This window comes from Onychostruthus taczanowskii, unplaced genomic scaffold (assembly GCF_017590055.1).
Source record: "Onychostruthus taczanowskii isolate IOZ18803 unplaced genomic scaffold, ASM1759005v1 scaffold1, whole genome shotgun sequence".
NCBI classification, from domain to species: Eukaryota; Metazoa; Chordata; class Aves; order Passeriformes; family Passeridae; genus Onychostruthus; species Onychostruthus taczanowskii.
Window position 1 is genome coordinate 30,639,197 of NW_024496525.1, and position 14,218 is coordinate 30,653,414.

Sequence of the window (14,218 nt, forward strand, 5' to 3'; positions counted from 1 at the left end):
TCAGCCACTTCCCCCACATAGGACTGTCATATGTATCTCAATCATGGACTTCCTCTAAACAGCAGAGGAAGAGATTAAAGTGTACTTTGTTCTGTGATCATCTGATTATCTTTTGATCTTTCCTCTTCTTTATCTGCTTCTACTAAAAGCCTGGTATAGAAATACAGATCACAGCTGGGGGTTAACTTCATAGGTGAAATGCAATAGCTTTGTCTAGGGGTGCATGAGAGAAAAGAGGAAATGTACAGGACCCTGAATTGGAAATGCAGAAGAATACTCATCATGAGCTTGGACAGCATTTCTTTATCTGCTGTCTTGTGACCCAGGCTTTCAAAGCTTAAGAGGTCTTGATTTCTAAAAGATGCTTTTGATTTCTTGCACTTCAGATGACTATACTTGTATTTTGGTAGCCCAGTAAGATTAGGAAGTAATTACTGAGAGCTGTAGATAGCAAGTATAAGTCAAAATACAAACACTTCATTTTTACTGCTGCCTCAGGCTGAATGTTAAAGCTGTTTTGCCAGCCCATGTGTCATGATTCAAAGGAATGCTGTAAACTTTCAAAAAAGTAAGAGTTGAACATAGTGTCACATCAAAATCAGTTTTCCTTAATTGCACTGACTTACCTTTCCAGCTGTCTTTTTTAAAATAGATAAAATTTAAGCCCTTTAAAAGTTGTGATTTTTTCTTTTCTCTCATCCGGCGAAATATGTGTCTGACTAAATGTTAGTTGTATTCAGCATATTATTGGGTAGTTACTAAAAGTGTCAGTCCCTGGCTTACTGGGCATTCTGAACTATGTTAATATTATGTTATTACTTATAAATATTACTAATCTAACCTCTTAGTGCTGATGTAATTACTTTCCAAATCTGTCCTTTATTTAGAATCTAGGAGTTTGTTACACTGAGCAGGAGGGAGTATATGTTAGAGCTCTTTTCATGGCAGCATAGTCCAGCAGATTTGCTAAATTGAGATCCCTTATAGGGGGATGCTGTTTGATTTAATCCTCTAAGACACTTCACATGGCTGTGCAGACTTGTTTTTGAAAGAAAAACAGCCAAGGAAATAGATAAGTTAAAAGAAAAAAAACTATGTAAAACATAACACCTTTTATTTTCAGCTTTTCAGTCATCTTGCAAACTAGAACATGGGAAATACACAATGTTTGTGATTCAAGTGACACACATGGTTGTTCTTTTGCAAGATATCATGATAGCATCTTTTGATTATGCTTCTGATTTTCTAGGTCAGATAGGAAAAGAAGGAATAGCCTTTACCTTCCAAACCAAATATAGTTTTCCTATTTATTCAGTAATTTCTACAGGCTAGAGCCTGTGGAGATTGTGGTGAAATATGGTTTAATTGCTTGAGATCATAGCAGTTCAAGTATCAGAAGAAGCCTTTTTGCTACCTAAGAATATCACATCATAATTGCTACAATAAAAACTCCTGACAGGGAGTTGTTAAGTGCTGGAAGAGGTTGCTGGGAGAGGTTTCAGTTTCTTCACCCAGAGAGTTTTGAAAACTCAGCAGTGGACCTGACCTGACTTTGAAGATGGTCTCCTCTGAACAGGAGGTTGGGCTGGGTGACCTCCAGAGGTGCCTTCCAAGCAAGGCAGCTGGGATACCGCGCTGATGAGCGGCTGTGGAGAGCTTGCAAGTGGCAGAAGCTTCCTGTGTGGAGAATACTCAGTGCACATCTTCTGTGTTTTTTCAAATGCTTGGCCTACTTATGTCTGATTTTTCCTGTTGGTCTTCATCTGTTATGTGTATGATCTCCCGGTCTTCTTCACAGCAAGGAAGGCACATGCTTATGAAATCATAGTTTAAAATAGTTAAAACAGCCTATTTGTTTTAGCACAGAGAAAAAAAAAAAGTTTTAAATATCAATGGTGCTTTCTATGAAATCATAGGGCATTAAAGTTTAAAATAGTTAAAACAGCCTATTTGTTTTAGCACAGAGAAAAAAAAAAGTTTTAAATATCAATGGTGCTTTCATTTCTGTACAGGAATTAGACTTAGCATTTGAGTGTAAATATAAAAGAAGGTGAGGAGTGGTCTCATATTTCTCACTGTGATACAACTAAAGTTGTATCAGTGTGGGTCACTTAACAACCCTTCCTCACCCTCCTCAGAATATTCTCTCAGAGCATGTCCTGGAAATACCTAAACCTCTGGTTAGTTGGTCCTATATATATATGCTCTGGAGAAATAGTAAATAGTACTTCCAGTATGAAAAATGCATGGAGGTAAAAAGAAATAAATCAGTAGTTCCCCTGTGCAAACAGCAGGAGTGGACATGCCAAGACCTCTGACCTCACACAAAACAAATATGGATGATTGTCTGCTTTCAAATCTGCCACTCCAGTGCTGCCTCAGTCATGGCCTGAGTCTTTCTTTGGAGTGATTCAAGCCATTTGCATTTTATTTATCTGTTGTTCAGTGCCCCTGCCCAGACTCAGCAGTGGGGTTTTGCCAGAAGGCCAGGCTGAGGTGTGGTGGATGTTGTGAGAATGATACTCTGCAGTTAGACCCCTTCATGCTTGAGAGCTCCAGAGTAAATATTTCCATGGCAGCCTTACTTTAATATTTTTGACCTGTGTGCCCTGAGTAAACTGATAATATGTTGTCACCACTATAATGCTTTCAGCTTGCATTACTGTTTTAACAAGACATCAGAGTATGCCAATATATTGGTATAGTTGCATATTTTAATAGCTCTTGGAAACAGAACCAACTCAGACAACTTGTCTAAAAATGGTGAAAGAAAGATGGACGTTCTTTTCAGTATGTTCTAGGAATTTATTAGAAGCTATAAAATGCTGAAATATAAGAGGAAAAGTTCAGATTGTTTTAATAATTTAATTTTAAGATAAAGGTTTCTGTGTGCTAACTTGAAGTAATAATTCTTGATGATAGAAAGCAAGTGAGCTGGAAAGACTAAAGATCTGGAAATCCCTCTCCTGGTACCTGGTTATCTGTCTCTCAGGATATCCTGTGGAGTATGGAAGCAAATTCTGTGAAGAGCAGTGAAACTGATGAAGTCTGTTTTCCTACTAATCTGTGTTCTACTTACTCCTACTCCCCCCTCCTCAAAAAACCCCCAAAAAGCTGAACAAAACCAACCCAAAAAAAGCAATCAAACACCAAATCTAAATCTAATCCCTAAATCTCTAGCCCACCCCTGCCTTTACAGGAGGAGACTGAGGCCATGAAGCTTGGTGGGCCAAGAGGGAGCAGGTGTTCCTGGCTGGTTTGTGTGTCTGCACTGACTGACTGATAGACCTGCACTTTTGTAGCCTCTTGCTCACTGGGACACTACATTAAGTTTCTCTTTCTGTTCCCCTCATAGCTGTTCATTTTCATGGAAACACTGTCCACTTGGTTCCGATGTGGTTTTGAGAGGCTGAGAGGAGAGATAGCACAACCACAATCCCTTATCTCAATAAAGCTAGACTGAAAAATTATACCCCAGGATACACAAAAAAAATGATCTAGTTAGGATGAGATGCTGAAGTTCGTGTGCTTTTAGATATAAAAATCTTTTGAAGAGGAAAGGTTACTTTTCTGCTCTGATCTTACACTCCCTGTCCCACTTGAGGTTTCTCTTTCAGAGCTTAATTTAGATATTGTGCATGCAGTGCTGTTCTGTTTGAGGAACTCCTGTTCTTGGTGCAGATTGTAATTTGATCAAAAAGCTTTGCTGTCCTGTAGTAATAACCAAATTAAACAGTGTCATGCATTATTCTCTTCCAAGGTACTGTAATGAAAACATTTCTTTCTAATAGCTTTTTGCTCTTTTTGAATTTTAAAGCAGTGGCAAAAGCTTATTTGCTTCATATTGTCAATTTACTGAAACTGTCTTCATGCAGAGCTTTCTAGGTTCCAAATCCTGTGGTACCTAGTACAGTCACATTTTTAGGAGTGTTTTAGAATTATATAAGAGTTACTTTTTTTCTGTTTTCATTAGAATGCAAATTTCTTTTGAATTTTTATAGAAGCTTTATTGTATTTCAATGTCACAAACTGGCTTTATTTCCTAAGAACAAATCATAAAGATATGTGCTGATACAGAACACAAGTGCAGATTTTTTGCATGTTTGCTATTTGTGCAGTGAGAACAACACAATTGCTTGAATAAGGAAAAAGCAAAATGCCTTTTGTTTGGGAATTCCTGTGCTTCCTAATTCTCGGAACAACTTTGTGGGTAAACTCACTTTTGCTTCCAGTTTCTAGGTTTCTGTACTGATATTAGTATTAGTTAAGCACCAGCAAATTATTCTGACCTTCACTGCAGTATTTACAGTTTGAAGTATCAGCTGAGGTTCAGCCTCGTTTGCTTGAGTACCACTTGTATTGAACAAGAGTAGTGACCAGACTGGAGCAAGCAGTGTCAGGGTGTCACCCATCTGGTGGCCACAACCATGTCCATTCAAGTGTGGATATTAGCATATGCTGGCTGCAGGAGAGGTGGCTGAAAGACAAGCAACAGTGGACAGAACCGACCTTGGTGACTGTGCCTCTTTTTTTATGTGCTTATCTGTCCTGAAAAGTGTTTGTCCGAGGTTTAACAGTTTTAAAAGACATCTAAAAGTCATATACTTTCATTGTGGTGATCTTTTCCCATAGATAAGAAACTGGAATGCAAGAACTAGCTGGTGATTAATTAGGCATTAAGATTTAGCTTGCTGAATAAGAACCAGAATCTTTGGCTGGATGGCACCTTGCCATGCCTTTAGGGATCACAGACCCCCACCAGAACTAACCCATTTTGGATACCCTAGCTAGACTCCTCTCCCTGCTCTCTGGAAGTGTGTTAACTTCACTGCCATAAGTGCAGAGTACCTTACTGAGGTGTGACTTGAAATTGCTTCTTGTTGGCAGTTTGAAACATGATTGTGGGGGAATAATCCAAGTCCTGCTACTAAAGGTTCCTGCAAAGGAAGAGAAGCCATTGCATCTGACACCCTGTAGTGACATGGGAATCATAACAGGGTGCTGTTTGCAAAAGGGTGGCAGCTGAAATGTTTGTATTTTCTGTGCTTGTGTTCACTGATCCCACATGCAGGTGTAGGAGCATGTAATTAATATGCATGAAGGCAGAGCTCTTTGCATACAGACAGGCAGACACCACTTCTCCCCATCCCGTTGTTAAATACAGCTTGTGTTCATTGTAATAAGGTTGTGGTGGTCTTGCAGGCTCAATGCTCTGTTGTATTTTAGGACAGAACTTCATGAATGGCTTCCCCAGTTTTGCTGCACAAGGAAATGCTGGCATTCAGAGTATTGTGGAAGAGAATTCCTCACCAATCTCTCTTGCTGAGCTTGTTTAGCTTTTCTGGTCTGACATACTTCATAAAATAAACACAAAACCCAAGGCAGACAAATCTGTTAAGCATGTCCCATAGTATGTTTTATTTGTCAGTGTGCTTTCTGCTTCTTTTCTGTGACAAGATATCCAAGATGTCAGTTCCAAAAGTGGAGTCCTGTGGTACCCTGTGCACTTTATTCTGGTGTGAAATCTCTCTTGACAGGTGACAGTCCAGCCTGAAGCAGTTTTGGATCTCTGTGAAACTCACCTGCTGCTCATTTGGCATTCAGTGCTGTCTGTGTTAAGTCTTTGTGACTAATTATTCAATTTCCTTGAAGAAATCGAAGACTTCACATCTCCAGTCATCTTTAGCTTCTTTTTGTTCAGAAGAAACTTAATGGGGAAGCAGACATTCAGTAGTTGTGGACTATGACTTGCAAGTTTGGGAACTTTGTGCTCTCTTGACTTGACAATTCTCCTGTCAGCGTCTCTTTTAGCACCTCTTTTTCTGTATTTCTTTTGCGGATTAGAAGCAGGTCATGCCTTGTTTCTTCTGTCATTTTAAGGAAAGTAATGTTCCCTGTGTTGTTCCTATAAATCAATATGCTTGAAGTTGGCTTTTAACTTCAAGAATTGCCAGAATAGTGGAGGTCTTGAAAATGATTTTAAAAAAATACACAGCTGCAGAAGGAAAAGAGGTATTAGTATCTGTAAATCAAGGAATTGAAACATTTACAGATTCCTAAACTGTAAGTGCCAAATGAAGCTTTTCCAACCACACAGAGGAAGCAAGTCCCTAGGTAGCTAAGTTTCAGCAGTCTGGATACTTAAGGAGTTGAACTTTTTTCCATCTCTTGCTAATCTTTTCTCTTATAACCACAGAAAAGTGTCAGGTCCTGAGCTCATGACTTCATGTCCAGCTGCTGATGTACAGCAGCAGCTCTCACGCCTTGGGCAGTCTTTAAATCTAGCCTACCTTTGTAAGCTGCTTTCCTTTCTCATTCATGGCACTTCTGTGAACCTCCGTGTCTGAATCATGTTCTCAACATCAATCTCATTTCTTTTGTGCTGGTTACATCTTGAGTTGCCTCTTCAGTGTCATTTTTACCTGCTGGGTTTTTATGCTTGCTGGTGAAACTCTAGCTAAGGTCTGAAATAATCTGAATTTCCTCATTAATGAGAAGTGTGAGTCACTTTCAGTTCAGCCCAGACTTTTTGGTCTTTCACATATTGTTCTGTCAAGACATAGGTCTCTGTAGTCTTTGAAGAGCAGACAAGGAATAGACTAACATTAGTTCAAATTATGGATAAGAATTTATAGTAGCTTTTCAGTTCACAAAACCTGTTGGTTTTTTTTTTTCCTTTTTTTTTTTTTTTTTTTTTTTGTGTTTGTGTTTGGTTTAGAATAAGACCCAATCACTGGGTCTGTGTGCTGAGTTATGAGGATGGGTTCCTTGGGCTCTCTCTGAGTTTGATAGAGATCAGAGAGGCTTTCCCCTGGTGAATGGGGCAATGAAGTGAGAATTCTTCACTCAAAATCTCTACCCTTGCTCACCTGGTGTTGTAAAAACATGAAATGGTCTCAGCATTGCGTCACAATGATTTTATCTTTTGTTTCTGTAAATAATGGCTTCAGAAATCAAAGAAAATTCTGTACCCATTTAGTTTGCATGGAGAATTCTGTACCAAAATTCCAGATGCAGAAATTACCTACAAGTAAATATGTTTCATTACAAATGTGTGGTTTTGGGCTTAGCAAGGGAAGGTAAGATACCACAAAAACTGTGTACAAGAGGATTTGTGTATTTAGAATGTGAGGCATTTGACTCCCTTTGTGGTGTTTGTGGACATACTTTGAGAAGTGAACTGAGCCTCATTTCTTCATTCTGCTTCCTCCAACTGTGTTTTCTCCTGGATATGCTGAACCTTTCTAAGAGCACTTATGCTTGCTTAACTTCAAGATTAGCTAGGAAATGATTGAAAACACATTTTAAATAACTTTAAGTTAATAATATTTAACTTAAAATATTAAGGGATATTATTCCTCTGTTGCTCTGCTGATGCTTTGCATGCTGACCTCGAAGATGGATTGTCCAAGATAATAGGTACTGTAATTTACTCTTCAGCTGGATTAATAATTTTCTCAGCTACCTGCCAGTTGTGCTTAGCCCTGGTAAATTAATCAAGTGGCCATGTTAGACTGCTATCAGTTAGACTTTGCTCAGCTGCTCTCTTCAGGTGAAGATGTGCCATGAAAACGTTGGAGAGTATCTAGTGTGTAAAAACTCTTTTGTGGTGTTGTAAAGCAAGCTTAAAGCAGAATGTCTTACACTATACTATCGCAAACAGGAAAAGTGGGCAGGGGAGCTGCGCAGGCTCTGGGTACCCTGTGTAGGACACTGGTGGCTGTGTTCTTTTGCAGTAGTATTTGAGCAGGATCACATGCAGTACTGTACCAGAACACCTTCCTCACCACACCTCTTGCTGCCCCTAATGGTTGGACTTCAACATTAAGCAGTACTTTTCAGAGGGAGAGAGAAAAAGATATGAAAAAATCCCATATGCGTTCCTACAGTGATGACCATAATTAACACTTCATTTTCAGGAGCAGGTTTTAATTCTTTGCTTTCTAGAGCCTTTGAATATGTAGACTATTTTACAGATTTGCTATGCTAAATGTACTCAGGCAGTAATGTATGTAAAATGTATGTTCATGTGATGTGTGAACACAGATCTGTCCTTGATGCTTTCTGATTTTATGAAACCTCTCAGATGCTCTGTTTGTTTTATTTAAATGGTGAAAGAGGTCCTCATTTCTCAGTTTTTCTCACTTTTGATTCACAGAAACTATCTTAGAGGATGGACCCCAGTAAGAAGTCAGAACCCCCTTTATCTGTAGAAATGGTACAGCAGAGGGCCAATCCTGACCGCAGTCCATCAGCATCCATCTATGTTCCAGAGCAAGGTGGCTACAAAGAGAAATTTGTGAATGCCGTGGAAGATAAGTACAAATGTGAAAAATGTCACCTCATCTTATGCAATCCTAAACAGACTGAATGTGGACACAGGTTCTGTGAAACCTGCATGAATGCCTTGCTCAGGTATGTTGTTTGTTCTGGTAGAGCATGTTGATACCTTTAAATATTATGAACTACTGACATTATTGTGAACACCATTGCAGCTTTAGGAATATGTTGAGCCTTCCACTGTTTCTTGCTTGAGTATTTGTTATCTGTGTGCTGTTGCAAACATTTTTGCTCTACTCTGGGTCAGGGTAAGACAACTGAGCTTTCCATCAGTATTGTTGGAACAGTTGTTAAGGTGGTGTAATCACATGTAGAAATGCGTTAGGTAAGAATTTCATTCCCTGTGGAGGCCAAATGGAGTAGCTGTTTCACAAGACTTCCAACTTGGGTAATCTGGTGTCAAATACACACAGTAAATTGTGTGAGGACGTGAGCTTGTACACATTCCTTGGGGTGGTGATACCTAACCTGGCTGTGGACCCAGCCCCAGAATGGGTGGTGGGACCCTTGGATAAATGTACCTGCTTGTGGAGCAGTTTCCAGCTGTTAGTTTCCAGCTGTAGCCCTTCCAGCTGTTTGTTATGGGACTTGCATGTCCTGTGGATTGCAGGAGGGTCAGAAAGGCTGGTGTCTATTACTGAGAGGTTTAGGCCAGAGTGCACAGAGGTGAGTGAATAACAGAGATGTGAAATGAATGCTGAGAGGTGCAGTCTTTCCCAGTCTAGATAAGAATAAAAGTGCAATCATTCAGGGAGTATGTAGGTTTTAAGTGCCTGTGCATCAGTAGATTTCTTTGCCTCTCAACTTTGGTGCGTTACTGCTGGTTGTATTCAGTAATGTGGTTTCAAAACTTTGTGTAATGTTTGTAGACCATTCAGCACACCTCAGTCTCCTGGGGTACATAAGCACCAAATGTGTTCATTTGTGAACAAAGTGACTACTGGAAAAGCAGAAATACAGAAGACACCTGGCTTGATGAATGTTGCATACTGTACTACTGTCAGAGAGCACATTTGACTTCGGAGGCCTTGGTGATCTGTTTACTTTTTGTGGCCACTCTGACTCTAGATGCTGGTTTATATATCACTGGGAAATACTGTAGTCTGATATCTAATATATCTAAGTCAAGGCTACATGCAGCATGGCAAAAGAGTATGGAAGTTCTTACAATACTCAATCTTCTGATAAAAAGTAATCTCTCTACTGGACAAACACGAGGGTCCATAGCTCACTAATGCACTCCTGCAGGTTTTGTGCCTACAGCATTTCAAATTTAAAACAACAACAAAAAAACTCACCAACTTTTCTTTTGATACAGAGTGTGAAGTGAGGTGTGGTATTTAAGAAATGCAGTTATTTCTTATTCAGTATGTGTTTTTAGGAGACTCTTACAAGGTTAATAACAGTGACTGCAAAAAAACCAAACACGTGCCATGCTTGGATGTGAACAGGTTGGCAGAGCAGATCCTTGACAATCTAAGCAGTAACAATTCTGGCATTGCTAGAGTCTGGGCAGTTTTCCTTCCCTGCTGTGAGACATGCACATGTGCTTATTACAGTGTAGCTAGAATATGTGTAATTTTATCTTCCTGACTTTCCAACCAGTCTGTTACTGAAAAGGACACGTGCTTAAGGCCATTGAGTTATTTCACTTGATTTAAGTGCTTGTTGTAAACAAATCCTTTATTAAAATAAAATTTACATCCCCTCCTTTATTTATTTTTTTAAATAAAAAGCATGCCATAAAGTTGATAAAATGGGTTATGTTGGTCCTGTATTTGGCACAAAATTTTTTCATTCAGTGTTGATACGCTGCTGCATACACAAACACAGTAATTGTATGCTAGCAACTTCTGTTCCAGGGTTGTTTGAGGATAGAGAATTGGGAGTTAGTGGAGATACAGCAGTAAAGATGCCTGCTCAGTATGCAAGAGTAGTTTGAAAAAGCAAGTTGGATGCTTGAGTGAATTCAGTAAGAGCAAGGAAAGCATGACATTGTATTAAACACTATATGCCCTGATGTAGTTTAGATTCCTTTTTTTTTTTTCTGACTTATGAAAAGCATTACAGATATTGAAGCTTCAAGGTACTTAAGATGCTCAGAAATATGATGAGACACAAAATGGTTGGTTTGAAAAGCAGAAGCCAGTGAGATGATTTGAAATAACCATACAGAATATATAACATAATTGAACTTTTTCAGCCTTTTACATTGATTTGCACTGCTGCTAGCAGACAGAGCCTGTCAGTGAGGTGCTTCATGGAAGAATTCACACAGCTTTTACCTGATGCTTTTCGTCTCGGTGCTTTACAAAGGAGATAATTTTAACTGTTCCCATTTCATGTGGGGAAAAGGAGCTAAAAAGGAACAAAATCACTAGGTTGGAAGAGACCTTCAAGATCACAAGAGTCCAACCCAGCCCTAGCACCTCAACTAAACCATGGCACTGAGTGCCACATCCAGTCTTAAACACTGGATGGTGACTCCACCTTGAAAGAAGCAGCCTGCTCTGGTGGAAGGTGTTCCTCTCCATGGCAGGGCAGTGGAACCAGATGAGCTTTGCTCTCTTCCAGCCTAATCCATTCTGTGATCCTGAGGGGTTTACACTACAACACTTGGCAGGCTGGAGCCAGAAACAGCTGTAGAAACTCAGGTTTTCTGCACTCCAGTTTCTCTTCACAGTCAGCCCTGCTCCTGACTCTGCCTGTTGTCCGAGAGGTCACAAGTTTGGTAGTTTACTAAGACAGCTACAAGGCAGTAGTTCGGATAGATGAGGCAGCAAGCATGAGTAACAGTTGCTAAAACCAGACTTGAAGGACATGGACATAAATACTTTTTACCCTACAAGGATGCATAATTGACCTTCAGAGAAAGTAAATTTTCAATAGGTATTGTTTGAAAAACAATAATTGAAGAGACAATGTGCCTGTTTTCACGGATTGAGAAATTACAACAATTTTGGATCAGGTGCAGCCTGAAAAAAAGGGAATGAGTTTTGCCAACTTGAAAACCACTGTGCAGTTGTCTGGAGACATTGTGGTGGTTTTGCTTTGAAAATGCCAGATACTTTCCACTGAAAACTCAAATGTTCAAGTTTATTGAAATAATATTGTATTTTCTCCTTATAGTGAACTATATCCACTTTTAATGGTTTTAGAATATATTGAATAATCAAAACTAAGTGCCTCATAAACGGAAATTTTTGTACTACAAAAATTCAAATGAGCTAAAATAGTTTTTCTCTTTTCTTTTCTCTTCAGATCTTCTAGTCCAAAATGTACAGCATGTCAAGAAAGCATAGTAAAAGATAAGGTATTGTTAAAATAATTTCTTATTCAAGAGTATTGAACTGTGTGGCATACACAAGTTGTGTTACTGTTACGTGGTAATTATTTCTTAAACCTAATAAGCTGCCTAAAAAGGTAGGTTTGTCATAAAACCTAAGCCATGCATTTTATAGAGGTAGGTGTCTCATTTTTCTTGTTAACCTGGTAGTAGAAAACACATCAGCTTCATCCCAGAAAGTCCAGACAGGTGTCACATCTTGTATTCATAGCTGGGAGCTGCAGCAACACATTGCGCTTGTCCTCCCATCAGCCAAGAGGATGATAAGAAATATTCCATCTCCTGCAGATGCAGGCACCTGACAGGTCTAGGTGAGCACTGATTCAGCTCTAGACCAGTGGCTGCTGTTTCACTCATCTCTTTTGAGTGGTGTGGTGTTCAGTGAACCCCACTGGAATTAGGACAGTGGGGAGTTACAGTAATGGTAATGGATCAGATTCTTTTTTAGATGTATAAGTTATTTCAGTGATACCCTCTTCACTGTTTTTCACATCAAAACTTTTGCTGCCTATGAAAAGTTGAAGGTAGAACAACTTCTTGGCTTAGTACATGGTTTATGTGGTTTAACATTATTACTAAAGTGTTTAGTAAATTAGTTGTGCTAGTAGTCTTTCTTGCCTAAATGAATGCTTGTGTTTGTAACCATTCTGAAGAAAAGGTTTATGGGTACATTAATGTCTCTTTGTTTTAATCCAAAACAGTTCTCTGAACAGTGCTCAGTGTAATTTGGTTTTGACATGGATGGACTCTGCAGGAGCATCATGACCAATAATCATGATGCCTAATTTAGTTGTTCTTTTCACTCTGACTTTCTGGCTCTCAATGTACATAAATATGTAAATTTGTTACAAAACTTCAAGTATCTTTAAAACAGGACAAGAAGGCCAATGTATACTAAATACCTGTTAGACTAACTGTGCAAATCAGTGTTTTTCATGAAACTGGACACCTCTCTTCCCACAGAATGCTGAAGTCCTAAATCACAGAAATGCTTTTAGATAATCTTTGACAAACTTCAAAGGTTGTCTTCTTACCCTATCTTCAGTCAGCAAAACTCTGCGTACTGACCCTGTGAATTACTTTGGAAGAGATACTGCAGCATAGCCAATTGATTATTTAAATGAGACTTGTTGATTCATTAAACTTCCCACACGCTTCTGAAAAGTAAATAGAAATCAGTGACCTGTGTCAGATGGGATCAGATGAGAGTGATTGCAGTGTTCCCTTCTTCACTGATGCTGGGGATAGGTTCATAGTTGCTGTGGGCAGGTGCATTATAATTCTTGGTTAAGTGTTAGCATGCAGAACCATTCCATAATTACAGGAGTGCTGCAGTGTGCACATTATCACAGGAGTCTGTTTATCAGAGCAGCAGTCATAGGTTTGGCTTGGTTCTTGAGGTCTTTTTTAATGGCTATTAAAGCAGTTGAAAAACAATTAGAAGTTCATCTCTTTGGTTTTGGATTTTAAAACAGCAGTAATGGTTTTCAGTTCTTGTCTCTCTCTAGTTCTTGCCCGTTGCAATTTGGCTCCTTGAAAGTTCAGTCGTGTTGTCTCTTATGGGGTAAAACTCAAACCTCAGCCTCTCTATTTGTAACTTCTTCCAGTTTTATTGTTGTCAAAAAACACTGAAAATGCTTATAAACATTAAAATGGAGAGATAGTTAAACCCTGCTTATCTGTGAAATAAAAAACCTCGTTCCATCTAAAACCATAGAAAATATCTGTAATTATGTGTTACCACTGAAGTGCAGGTAGGTATTCCAGCCATCCAATATAGTAATTTTGGGACCACCATCCCTGAAACGCTTCCCCTCCCAACTATTGTGCTTTGAGTCTGTTTTGTCCTATGGTGTTGTGCCTAATACAGCAGCTCCCCAAACAGAGAGAGAGTTCTAGCTTGTGCAGACCTAATATTGGCAAGCAAAAAAAGCAAATTTGGTCCTTTCTTGTACCTTTCCCTTGATTGTATTTACAGTACAGCTGAAACAGTAGTAGAGTATCTTTCCAAATACTCTTTCATTGAGCTGCTTCACAGTGGAGGCACCTCAGTATTGTGCACATTCTAGAAAAATAGAATTGCAGGATTTTATTTTTGGCACATAAAGCTAGAATTGAATGACATTGCTGTAGCTGAATTGCATGGCTTCTACTTTATTTGGACTTGCATATCCTTGAGTGATTTTCAGTTTCTGAAATAAAGTGATTTTTGATTTTTCAGGTATTTAAAGATAATTGTTGCAGGAGAGAACTACTTGCCCTTCAAATATACTGCAGAAATGAAAACAAGGGCTGTAAGGAACAGCTATCTTTGGGTCAATTACTGGTAAGTTAATCTATCAGTCATAAGCTTTCTTTTGAATTAAAGAATGATGAAAAAATTCTTGCAAATGAAAATTGCAGTCAATTTCTTAACTTACTGTCACTGGTGGTTAATGTGATTTAGGAATGTTACGATAGATTTAAACTGTTTTAAAACTCAGCTTTTTTATGAACTGTAAGGAATTATAAAAAATCATGTGATTATCTGGC

The 14,218-nt window shown here is 38.8% G+C and overlaps 1 protein-coding gene across 7 annotated transcripts in view; it reads left to right on the plus strand.

Annotated features, from left to right (window-relative positions):
- Positions 1–14,218, plus strand: part of TRAF3 (TNF receptor associated factor 3) — a 70,014-nt gene that overhangs the window by 27,443 nt on the left and 28,353 nt on the right. For all 7 annotated transcript variants that reach the window (XM_041396566.1, XM_041396609.1, XM_041396600.1 and 4 more), the window contains 3 exons: positions 8,159–8,415; positions 11,602–11,653; positions 13,908–14,012. In XM_041396566.1, the coding sequence (XP_041252500.1) occupies positions 8,174–8,415; positions 11,602–11,653; positions 13,908–14,012 (399 nt within the window). In that variant the 5' untranslated portion in view covers positions 8,159–8,173. The remainder of the gene's footprint in view (positions 1–8,158; positions 8,416–11,601; positions 11,654–13,907; positions 14,013–14,218) is intronic.